At 52.7% G+C, this 11761-nt stretch overlaps 1 protein-coding gene and 1 long non-coding RNA gene across 2 annotated transcripts; one reads left to right on the top strand and one right to left on the bottom strand.

Annotated features, from left to right (window-relative positions):
* Positions 1–182: 182 nt before the first annotated feature.
* Positions 183–3380, top strand: LOC147599109 (uncharacterized). The gene is made up of 3 exons (XR_015260024.1): positions 183–661; positions 1039–1186; positions 3121–3380. It is a non-coding gene; the product is annotated as an uncharacterized LOC147599109 (long non-coding RNA).
* Positions 3381–8625: 5245 nt separating this feature from the next.
* On the bottom strand, positions 8626–11576 carry THAP11 (THAP domain containing 11). Its single transcript, XM_086757965.1, has one exon. The coding sequence runs from the start codon at positions 11574–11576 to the stop codon at positions 10824–10826; it is 753 nt and encodes a 250-aa protein (XP_086614091.1). The 3' UTR covers positions 8626–10823.
* Positions 11577–11761: the final 185 nt, after the last annotated feature.

The following is an 11761-nucleotide window of genomic DNA, read 5'->3' as shown; positions in this document are numbered from 1 at the left end:
AGAGTGGGCACCGGGAGGGGCGTGGAGAACTACAACTCCCGACGTGCCCCGCGCCGCCGCCCGCCGGGGCTCATTTGAATGAAGGGCAGGGGACCGCTCGTCGCTGGCCCCGCAGGCGCTGCCCCGCGGCACTGTGGGATAGTGGCGGAGTGGGGAGGGGATGGGGGGGGCACCGCCCCCCGCCGCGGCGGGGCTCTCCCGCCTGCCTGTTCCCTGTCAGCGCCCCGCGGCCCCTCCCTGACAAACCCAGGGCTACCCGAGCCGGCCCGCGGGCAAGAGGCCTCGTCCCACGGCCAGGCTCCGCCGGGCCCCGTCACGGCGGTGGTCGCGGCCCTGTGGAACGGCCCCGGTGGCTGAGGGGACCCTGCGCCCACCCGGGTCCCAGCTGGCCCTGGGCGGTGAAGGGATTTCACCCCGAAGAGGGCGGCGAGAAGCCTTTCCACCCTCGGAGGGGTGTCAGCCCTGAGCGAGGAAATCAGCAATGGGCCGCAGCCAGAACTGCAGTTCCTGAAATTCATTTTATCTCCCCTAACAAGAGCTATACAGTGAAAAAAAAAATAATTTTTTTAAGTTACTTACTCAACTTGCTTGTAGTGAAAGAAGTTAGTTCTGAAGATGTGGAGTGGTAGAAACACCCCTTCAAATAGGTACTCGCAAACAGGTAAGTGGTCTAAAACACATGGATTTGGTCTCAGTGGCAGCCTGCACAACGCCCACTCAAGGGCTTACGAAGGTGCAGAAGCCTTCGTTACCAGGCTGTTGGATCACAGGGCTGAGCTTGAAAGACAGCTCAGCGGTTGTCTCGAACCAAGCATGGCATTTTGGCCCAGCTCTGAAGGTTCCTGGGTCTCTTCTGGCAAACCTGAGTGTTCCCTGTCTGCTTCTTTGAGAGAGACAGCATTGCACAGCCCTGGAAAGAGATGGGTCCGCCTGTCCTGGCTTGCTGCTGAAGGCAGTACTGGGAAAAGGAGACAGCGGTGGCTGACATGGAGCCTCTTTCCTGGAGTCTAGTGTTGCGCTACCAATGTCTTTGAACAGGTTTCTCCTATTTGAGAGGCAAACCTGAGTACCAGCACCTTTTTGGTCACTAGCTCATGGCTTCTTACCCTGTGTGGCCTGGAAATGGAGCCTGCAGGCAGCTGATACTCCACTGAGTTCAGGTGAAGAGTAGCTGAACAATAAATAGGTGATTTTTTTTTTTTTTTCCCCTCTCTCTCCCTTGTTTTCTGACTGAGGTGCTGGTTCAGGCCTGGGAGAAAATGATGTGTGGTTTCATTGCCTTTATCGTGATGTTCTCAGATCTCCAGCTGCCAGCCTGAGATGTGTTCATGTGCTCTGAGCTTTGTGGCTGCTACTGATGTCTCTTTCCCGGGGGGAAAGATGTCAGCGGAACGACTGGCACCATCCTGACCACAGTTCTTTGTGGACTCAGATTGAGGATTTGTGTCGTGAACAAAACCTATTTTTAAAATTGTGGAGCCTGTGAGACTCAGTTAAATAGTTTGTGCGCAGCAGCCCTTACCCATCAGATGTATCTAGGAAAATCAAGGAACTGGGTTGGTTTCATACCAGTGCAAAGCTGTGAATATACAGAAAAAGCTATTTCTCCTCTGTTCTTCATATGGAAAGACAAAGGAAAAGAATTTGTGTGATATGGACCACCTGGGGTCCCTTGTTCTAGCTGATCTGTTGTGGAGTCAGTTCCAAACATGAGACCCAAGCCTGGAACTTGCAGGCTTTAGGATAAAATGGTGTTGATTTTCCTTCTGCCCCTCCTGTAGTAGCCACTATAGTGGGACAAGTATATTTTTAGGATGTGACTCCCCAGCTGTAGTAGCTCCTTTCTGTGGATAAGTATCTTCTATGGTGTGACTGCCCACCTATAGTAGTGCCTTTCTGCTCTGTGCAGTGTGGTTTTTCATTTTTGAAGGAGAGATGCAGTAAGAATTTGAGGGAGAATTGCTGTGTAATTTGGGAGAAAAAGTAGAAATGACATGGCGAGGGCTGAATGAAGCATCCTGGAAAGGAGGTAGCTGGATTTTAGGGATGTTTTGCTTACGTGAGAGCTGTTCCTAAATCATATTCAATCAGAAGGGACAAACTGATTCTTTAAAGCAGGGAGAAGTGAGGCAGTGAAGGTCCATCTGCAGGAGCACACCATTTTTGTTCTTTGCCTGCGCAGTGACTCCCAGATGAGCTGTGGGACCAGTGCAGGTGTGGCTGGTGCCTTGCAGCTGTCTGTCTGGTCTCTGGGCTGTCGCAGCACGCCTGCCTGGACTACAATATTTCTGTGGGGAAACAATCAGCCCTTTGAAGTGAGAACTGACTGGGCAGCAGCTGAATGATGCTGATTCTGTATTTTTTAAGAGAGGTTAAGAAGGATATCACCTAGGAGCCTAGGCAGCATCAAAGCCCGGCTCTGCTGGGCACTATGTGCAAGTGGACAAGAGAGACGATTTTTACCCTAGAAAATGTGCAATCTAAAAACTGTAGAATAATCAAGGAGATTAAGACGGGACTGTGCTATGAAGCGCATGACGAAAGTGCACACTTGGCTGGGTAGCATCCATCCTGACCAGGACTGAGTGAATTTTCCTTGGCCGCTTCTCACCCAACCCTTAGGTGATGACGAGTTTGCGATGCTGGGACCTTGGGGGTGCTCCTGCATTCTGCTCTGCAGGAAAGTGGAAGCTTTGGATGCGTCCTCCTTACTGTTGGTCCTGGGCAGCTGCTGCTGCTTTCTGGGAATGATTTGAGGAGCCTATCAGGCTGCCTGGGCTCTGGTCAAGAATAGCAAGGGGAGCCACCCCTAAGAATGGGCCTCAACACCCCTCATCGTGGGAACAAAAAGAGGGCATGTGGTGAGATGCAGAGAAGGAAAAAGAAGGGCGAAGAGCAGAAGTTTGGGGTTGTTGATGCCGTCTCTCTCAGTGTATTCCTGATTTAGCCCAGAACTTCAACATTTCTGGTGTTTCTATAGAGAGCAGGGAAGTCTGAGGCTGTATCGGAGAGCTATCCAGCGATGGGCCTGTGCTTTCTGGCACAGCAGTTCCCAGAGGACTCTCCGGCCTCTGCACCACGACACTCCCTGGCACAGTAACTTCTGCTTTGTCACATCAGGGCCCTGGTCATGGGGCAGAGGTAGGATCAGCGGGAAGGACTGTCAGAGGAGGCAGTTTCCAAAGCTGGAGACAGGACATGAGAGTGAAACAGAGGTGGAGCACCTAGGAACACGCTGGCTTCCAACGATGGAAGAGAAGAACTGCAGATGAAGAGTTTGGGCAGAATGCTGGAGAATATTCCTTGTAGAGGAACCCACTCTGTTGATGTTGAGCAAGAATCCATCATCTTGAGTAAAATAAAATTATTAAACCTCTGGCTTAAGGGCTGTCTTACTGCTGCAGAAAAACTTAAAAATAGGTACAAAACTCAGAAAGGGATTTACTATTAATCTCTAGGGGTGTTAGTGGTCCTGAACAGTGTATTAAGATGTGGTAAAGGAAGCAATGTAATGAAAAGAGGAAAAAAGTGTAATGCAATAAAAATACATTTAAATAAATAAATAAATAAATTAAAGAATTTTTTTTCACTCTCTACTAATAAAGGTTTAATTTTGTGTGTGTGTGGTTCTTGTTGTCCAGTGTATTTTTTTATGTATCTCTCTCTTTTTGTTGGTATTTGAAATTGACAATGCAGCAGTAGGAAATGTTATGCTCCCTGGGAGTAAATGTAAGTTATAAATTAAAAAAAAAAAAATTACTAATAAACTACTTTTTACTCCCAGGGAGCATGAGGATTCCTACTGCTGCACCGGACATATTATTTTTAATGTTTATTGCTATACATAATATAGCGCTGCCCACAAATTAGCATACCCCTCATCACCAAGGCAGTACAGTATAAGCACTCCACCCACTACGCTCACGTCCCGCACCACTCCACCCAGCTGGACTATCCACAGCAGGTCGCAGCCATTAGGGACAGCTGTGGGGTTACAGCCATTAAGGATGTAGGAGCCTACAGTTTAAGGGCCAGGGTGGGGGTCATTGAGGTCAGCGCCATTAGGGTCGAGGTCAAAGGTCATTGGGGTCATTAGGGTCAGGGGTCAGGATTACAGTTAGGGGCCGTTAGGGGCCATTAGGGTCAGGGGTTAGGGTTAGGGGTTAGGGTTAGGGGCCCTTAGGGTTAGCGGCCATTAGGGTTAGGGGTTAGGGTTAGGGTTAGTGATTAGGGTTAGGGTTAGGGCTAGGCGTTAGTTTTAGAGTTAGGGTTAGGGTTAGGGGTAAGGTTTAGTGTTAGGGTTAGGATTTAGGGTTAGGGTTAGGTTGAGGGTTAGGGTTAGTGTTAGGATTTAGGGTTAGGGTTAGTGTTAGGTTTAGGGTTAGTGTTAGGGTTAATGGTTAGGATTATAGTTTAGCGTTAGGGTTAGGATTAGGGATGATTATGGTTAGGGTTAGGGGTTAGGTTTTGGGGTTAGGGGTCAGGGGTTAGTGTTAGGGCCATTAGGATTAGGGCCATTAGTGTTAGGGTTAGTGTTAGGGTTACGGGCTACAGTTGGGGTTAGGGGTTAGGGGTGGGCGGTTAGGGTTAGGGTTGGGGTTTAGGGTTAGGGTTAGGGTTAGGTTTAGGGGTTAGGGTTAGCGTTAGGGTCATTAAGGTTAGGGTTACCTTTAGGGTTAGTGTTAGGCTTAGGCTTAGGGCTAGGGTCATTAGGGTTAAGATTAGGGTTAGTGTTAGGTACCATTAGGGTTAGGGTTAGGGTAAGGGTTAGGGTTAGGGTCATTAGGGTTAGGATTAGGTTTAGGGTTAGGGGTTAGAGTTAGGGTTAGGGTTACGATTAGGGGTTAGGGTTATGGTTAGGTTTCAGGTTAGGGTTAGGGTTAGGTTTCGGGGTTAGGGTTAGGTTTAGGGTTAGGGTCAGTGTTAGCGATAGGCTAGGGTTAGGGATATGGTGATTAGGGTTAGGGTCATTAGGATTAGTGTTAGGGTTGGGTTAGGGTCATTAGGGTTAGGGTTACCTTTAGGGTTAGTCTTAGGTTTACGTCATTACGGTTAGGGTTAGGGTTAGGTACAATTAGGTTAGGATTTGGGTTAGGGTTAAGGTTAAGGTCAGTGTTAGGGTTAGGGTAAGGGTTAGGGTTAGGGTCATTAGGGTTAGGATTATTTTTAGGGTTAGGGTTTGGTTAGGGTTAGGGTTTAGGGTTAGTGGTTAGGGGTTAGAGTTAGGGTTAGGGGCAGGGGGCCGTTAGGGTCAGGGGCCGTTAGGGTCAGGGGCAGGGGGCCGTTAGGGTTAGGGGGCTGTTAGGGTCAGGGGCAGGGGGCCGTCAGGGTCAGGGGCCCATTATGGTCAGGGGCAGGGGGCCCTTAGGGTCAGGGCCATTAGGGTTAGGGGCAGGGGGCCGTTAGGATCAGGGGCTGTTAGGGTCAGGGGCAGGGGGCCGTTAGGGTTAGGGGGCCGTTAGGGTCAGGGGCCGTTAGGGTTAGGGGCAGGGGGCCGTTAGGGTCAGGGGCCGTTAGGGTTAGGGGCTGTTAGGGTCAGGGGCAGGGGGCCGTTAGGGTTAGGGGGCCGTTAGGGTCAGGGGCAGGGGGCCGTTAGGGTCAGGGGCCGTTAGGGTTAGGGGCAGGGGGCCGTTAGGGTCAGGGGCCATTAGGGTCAGGGGCTGTTAGGGTCAGGGGCAGGGGGCCGTTAGGGTCAGGGGCCGTTAGGGTCAGGGGCAGGGGGCCGTTAGGGTCAGGGGCCATTAGGGTTAGGGGCAGGGGGCCGTTAGGGTCAGGGGCAGGGGGCCGTTAGGGTCAGGGGCAGGGTCGTTAGGGTCAGGGGGCAGTTAGGGTCAGGGGCCGTTAGGGTCAGGGGCCATTAGGGTCAGGGGCAGGGGGCCGTTAGGGTCAGGGGCCGTTAGGGTTAGGGTCAGGGGCCGTTAGGGTTAGGGGCAAGGGGCCGTTAGGGTCAGGGGCCATTAGGGTCAGGGGCAGGGGGCCGTTAGGGTGAGGGTCTGTTAGGGTTAGGGTCAGGGGCCGTTAGGGTCAGGGTTAGTGGCCATTAGGGTTAGGGGGCCCTTAGGGTTAGGGGGCATTAGGGTTAGGGGGCATTAGGGTTAGGGGCGGCCGTTACGGTTAGCGGCGGCTGTTAGGGTTAGGGGCCGTTAGGGTTAGGGTCGTTAGGGTTAGGGTTAGGGTCATTAGGGTTAGGGTTAGCGACCATTAGGGCCGTTAGGGTTAGGGGGCCGTTAGGGTTAGGGGGCCGTTAGGGCCGTTAGGGTTTAGGGGCCGTTAGGGGCCGTTAGGGTCAGCGACACTTAGTATTAGGGTTAGGGTTATCGACACTTAGGGTTAGGGGGCTGTCGTAGTTCAGCCCCGATCGGGACCAGACTACGCAGTCTCTCTCTCGCTCCCCCCACCCTCCGAGAGAACAGGGGGAGATGATATAAGAAAAACAGCTCAAGGTTTGAGATAAGGACGGGGAGAAATCCTTAAAGTTACCGTTATGGGCAAAACAGACTCGACTTGGGGAAAACTATTCATTTATTTCTAAAATTAGCAGGAGAATGAGACAGGGAACAAGATAACCTCCCCCCACCCCTCCCTCTTCCCGGGCTTAACATTATCTCTACTACCTTCCCCTCCCGAGCGGCACGGGGGGGGAAAAGGGAATGGGGGTCGCGGTCAGTTCATCACGTGTTGTTTTACGCCGCTGTATCATCGTTGGGGGAAGAACTCCTTGCATTCCTCCTCTGCTCCAGCGTGGGGTCCCTCCCACGGGCCACAGTCCTTCGTGAAACTGCTCCGGCGTGGGTCATCTCTTCCACGGGTGCAGTCCCTCTAGAACAGCTGTCCCAGCGGGCCCTCCACGGGCCACAGCCTCCTTCAGGCCTCCACCTGCTCCAGCGTGGGGTCCTCCACGGGCTGCAGGTGGATCTCTGCCCCTCCGTGGACCTCCATGGGCTGCAGGGGGACAACCCGCTCCACCATGGTCTTCACCACGAGTTGCAGGGGAATCTTGGCCAGGAGCCTCATTACTCCTCCCCCTCCTTCTTCACTGACCTTGGCGTCTGCAGCCGTTCCTCACAACAGGCTGGCAGACGCCTCTCAGGATCCTTTTTACATCTTATTCACTTCTCATCTCCTCTCCACTTCTTGCAGCCGGGCCGGGCCGAGTTGGGCCCAGTCGGCTGCCCGGCGGGAGGCCAGAGGGTGAGGCCTGCAAGGCCCATGAGGCTCGCGCCTCCCCCTCTCTGCCCCCCGCTCAGCTGCTTCACATCTTCTCCTTCTTTTTTTCCTGTTTTCCCCTACTTAAATACGTTATCGCAGAGGCGTTATCACGGGACATTCTGCTACCAATTGGCTCGGCCTTGGCCAGCAGCGGGTCCGCCCTAGGCCCGGCCGAGTCCACTGAACAAAGGGGAGCGACTTCTAGCAGTTTCCGACAGAAGATACCACCTTAGGCCCCCCCTCACTAACAAAACCAGAACAGGGGCCATTAGGGGTAGGGGGCCATTAGGGGTAGGGTTAGGGGGCGGTTAGGGCCGTTAGGGGTTAGGGCCATTAGGGTTGCGGCCAGCGGCCATTAGGGTTAGGGCCAGCGGCCGTTAGGGTTAGGGTGGTTAGGGGTTAGGGTGGTTAGGGGTTAGGGTTAGGGTCATTAGGGGTTAGGGTTAGCGACATTAGGGGTTAGGGTGATTAGGGTGGTTAGGGTTAGGGTCGTTAGGGTCATTAGGGTTTATCACAAAGATGAAATTAAGGTTTTCCCTTTCCCAATAAAGGCCATTTTAAGTAAACATTCTTCGAGTCTTTTTCTAGGGCTAATTTTTGAAAATATCCACACATAGGACAGTAGCAACCAAAGACAGTGCTGGTAGAAGAAAAATACCGTGAGGGTGTAGGCTAGGTTGGAATACAGGATGAAGAAAGATAAAGAATTGAAATGGAAGAAAAAGCATTTGTGTGGAGCAGTAATACAGTTTATTTGTTAACATTTAAGGTACCTCCCTGCAGAATTAGCCTTTCATTCACTGCCAGTACCGTTGCTCACTTACCTTAATTTAGCAGGAAATGGGAGAAAGCATTTATGAGGAAAAGCATTCACTTTTGTCATGCAGCTTCCTTTAATGTTCCCAGTTCAACCCAAAAATGTGAGTTTTGAGGCACAGCTGAAGCTTTTTGCTGCTTACAATTTTTGAAACTAATAGCTCTAAACCAATCTGAAATTAGGAACTTTTGGAAGTAGAATTACAGATTAAAAAGTACTACACGCTAGCTCTTCCCTGCACTAGGCTGGCTCGCTGGGGGCTGTGCCTTCCCCTTCCTCCCCCACTCTTTACTGGGAGACTGGTGCTGTCCCTCCAGCTGTGTGGGGAAGCCTGGCTCCCACTGCTCAAATGGCCCCAGGCTATTTAGAGAGCTCCCCTGTCCTAACAGCCCTTTGCTCATCACAACAGCTCTAACTAGGCAGGCACCTGAAACACTGAACAGACCTCAAACTCCTCTTCCTCACCCTGTATGAAGATAAAGAGATGCATGCTGATGCAGCCATGGACTTCACGAAGAATAAAAAGCTGTTGCGAAAGAGCAGTCAAGCTACAGCCACCAACCTTTCAGAAATATATATACAGCACAGAACCAGGAACATAACAAAACAAAATATACTTTATTAAAATTAAGCATGTTAGCACCTCAGTGTAACCTGGAGAAGTTGAAGAGTCCAGCAGTTAACCAGTCCAGCAGGCTGAGTGGCTGAACATCCTGAAGTGCATTCCAATGGTAGAAAAAATACCACGACTGTTACGACACGCACGTTCTCTAGAAGCTAGGATGCACAACTGGTCTTGGTTGTAAGGAGAGACATTGTGCTGCCTATTGTCTTGGTGGGAGCATATAGATCTGCTGGACCGATTACATATGTTAAATCAGGTGGTGTAGCAGGTACCTGCTTTTCCTAAAAAAAAAAACCAAAAAAACCCAAAACCAACAAACCAAACAAAGAATCGCTGCTTACTTGACTCGCAGGAAAATTGGTACACCACGTAGCTGAAGTTAAGAGCTACATATCAGATTGGAGAAAATAAATTAAAATGAAACAATGGGAAATACTTAGTACATGAATAGACCTGTAGTATCCTTACGGTCGACCATCCAACTCAGTACGCACGTTAACAGGAAAATGACCCATGCATCACATAGCAGCTGTGACAACCGATGCCTTTAGCCCAGCGGGCTACGTGACTGATAGCTAAACCTCCAGCTACCAAATCCCACTGTGCCTCTTTGTTCAGTTATACAGAGTATCGAAACGGACAGTTATAAAGCTACATTAGCCAGCGTTACAAAGATTACAATATTTTCAAACTAAAGATACTTTTTACATTTAGAAAATACTTCTATAAAATTTAGTAAAACTGACACCCCGATCTCCGAGTGTAACGCACTCTGATTACAGAAGGATCTCACAGACCCAGAAGACACCTGGGCATTCCTCCCTCAAATGTAATTACGGGCACACTGTGGTGAACTGCCTTTTGTTTTCAACATCCGTGGCTATCGAAGCCATACCTCCTAAGTATGCATTGCCATAGAGCTACGCAGGTGCACCAGACACCCTCCTCTTCCTCCTCCTCCAAAGCGCCGAGGTGTCTGTTCCACCGGCTGACGCGCAAGCACGTATTCAGGCCAGACTACCCTTGCTCCACCATCTTTCTAGCCAATGTTGATTTGGTTTCCTGTTGCTGAAAGTGAGGGGACTAATGCTGCCTAGTAACAGAAACTACACAATCATTCCACATAGATTTGTTACAATACTCTTAAATCTCAGTTTAGAACACACAAGCACGTTTCAGTAAGCTCTTGCCTAATGTACAGATTATTAGTCATGCCAACTAGTTTAGGATTAGACAGCAAGGGTTTGCAACCACTGCAGATAAACTTGCTTCGCTTCCGTTTCATCCCGGTTTTCTGAACGAACGCCAAGGATTTAAATTCCAACGTGTTACAAACCCTCTGTTTCATTAGAGGGAGTTCTTAAGCCAATGAGATAAACTACAGCCGTCAAACGCCACCGGGTTCTTTGTACCAGATCGTAATCCTTACTAGTGTTGAGAGCATCGCGACATCTGTAACAAATACCTATGTACTGCGGAGAAAGCAAAAACTACATAGTACAAGAGCACTCTTTAATCTGGGGATTCTCTCACGCTAGAAACAGCAGTCTTTTATGGCATCAGTAATTTACTGAAGAAACACATCACCCTGAGAGGGTTTCTAAAGCTTTCCTTGTGCCTCTGCTAAGTGAGGCCACACATGACATCGCTGTTCATTCCTATGAAGGGTACAGTGCCAGCCACGCTTTCAGACACGCCTTCTCCAGGGGCTAGTGTTGCTGCTACCTCACTTAACAGAGCGAGTTTATTTGCTGAAAACTGATACCTGATACCCTATGTCCACTTCGTGGTGACACGGGTCCCATTTACACTAAAAGAAGCGCTTTCTGAGAGGGTGCTGATGGGCCTGGCGTAGACGGGACGCTGGCAGGCACCCGCACGGCTAGCTCTGGGGTAACATTGGATCGATAACGGGGCTCGGCACGGAGTTGACAGCGGCTGCCTTGTCCAGGGAGGGGAATGCGATGGCGTGGACTTGCCTGACTGGGGGTTGTTTCGCTGGGCGCAGGAGGGACCAGGCAGTGAGAGCTGGGGGGACCTGTGGGGCCACAGCCCATCCCATCTCTGTTCTGTCTGGGCACTTCACCGAGGGCGGCAGAGGCTCTGGGGCAGAGAGCCCCATGCCGCCCTGAGCCTCCCCCCGTGCTGGGCCGGGCCCAGCCCCGGAGCCCCTCAGAGGCCATGACGCTTGCGGGTCCCGGCGCTGGCAGCGTGAAGCAACCGGTCCTTCTCACGGATCTCCTCGCGGAGCTGGGCCTCGGCCAGGCGCAGGCGGCGGATGCTGCCCTTCATCTCCTTCATCTTCACCTCCAGCAGCGCGATGATGTCGCGTTGTTCGTTCAGCTTCCTCAGCAGCTCCTCCGACGTGGTGCCCGACGACAGCGAGTACGAATGATCTGGCGGGCCGCCCTCCACCGGACCTTCCTCCCCTGTCGCCCCCGCCGTTGCCGGTAGCCTCCCGGGGCCGGGCCCAGCGGTGGCTCCGGGCCCGAGCTCCACCTGCACCGTCAGGTCGATGGGCTTCACATCCTCGGCCGCGCCCCCTGCCGGGGCCTCGGCGGCGGGGCCCTGCGCGGCGGGGGCCTGCGCGGCGGGGGCCGCGGCGGCGGCGGCGGCGGCGGCGGCGGCGGGGCGGGGGCGGCGGGCGGCCCGCTGCGCTTTCCGCTCGTTAACCCCTCGCAAGGGGAAGATGGTGGGGACCCGCACCAGGTAGGACTTGCGACCGCCCTGGAAGTGCTCGCTGCAGACGCGGTGGCCCGTGGTGGGCTGGAAGGTGCTGAAGCAGCCGCTGACGCCCGCGCGGGAGACGTTCTTCAGCCAGAGGCGCCGCAGCTCCTCGTCCTTGGGGAAGGTGTAGAAATGCAGCGCCTTGTCGCGGTGCGAGTTGTTGTAGCAGCCCGGCACGCAGCAGGTGAAGCCCGGCATGGCGGGGCGGCCTCCCCGGGGTGGCGGGGGGAGGGGGGGGGGGAGCAGAGGGGGACCGGAGACCCCTGTGAGGCCCCGGCGGCCGGGAGAGCGGGAGCGGGGGGGCCCCCGCCGAACTACAGCTCCCACAAGGCCAACCGCGGCCTCTCACCGCCCGCCGACACCGCCCGCCGCGGCCGTACCGG

Source organism: Chlamydotis macqueenii, chromosome 13, assembly GCF_036417535.1.
Source record: "Chlamydotis macqueenii isolate bChlMac1 chromosome 13, bChlMac1.mat, whole genome shotgun sequence".
NCBI lineage: Eukaryota > Metazoa > Chordata > Aves > Otidiformes > Otididae > Chlamydotis > Chlamydotis macqueenii.
This window is presented reverse-complemented; position numbering and strand designations above follow the sequence as displayed.

Bases quoted from the DNA above. Each gene is read 5' to 3' on its own strand.
- THAP11 (XM_086757965.1), bottom strand. From the start codon at position 11,576: ATGCCGGGCTTCACCTGCTGCGTGCCGGGCTGCTACAACAACTCGCAC.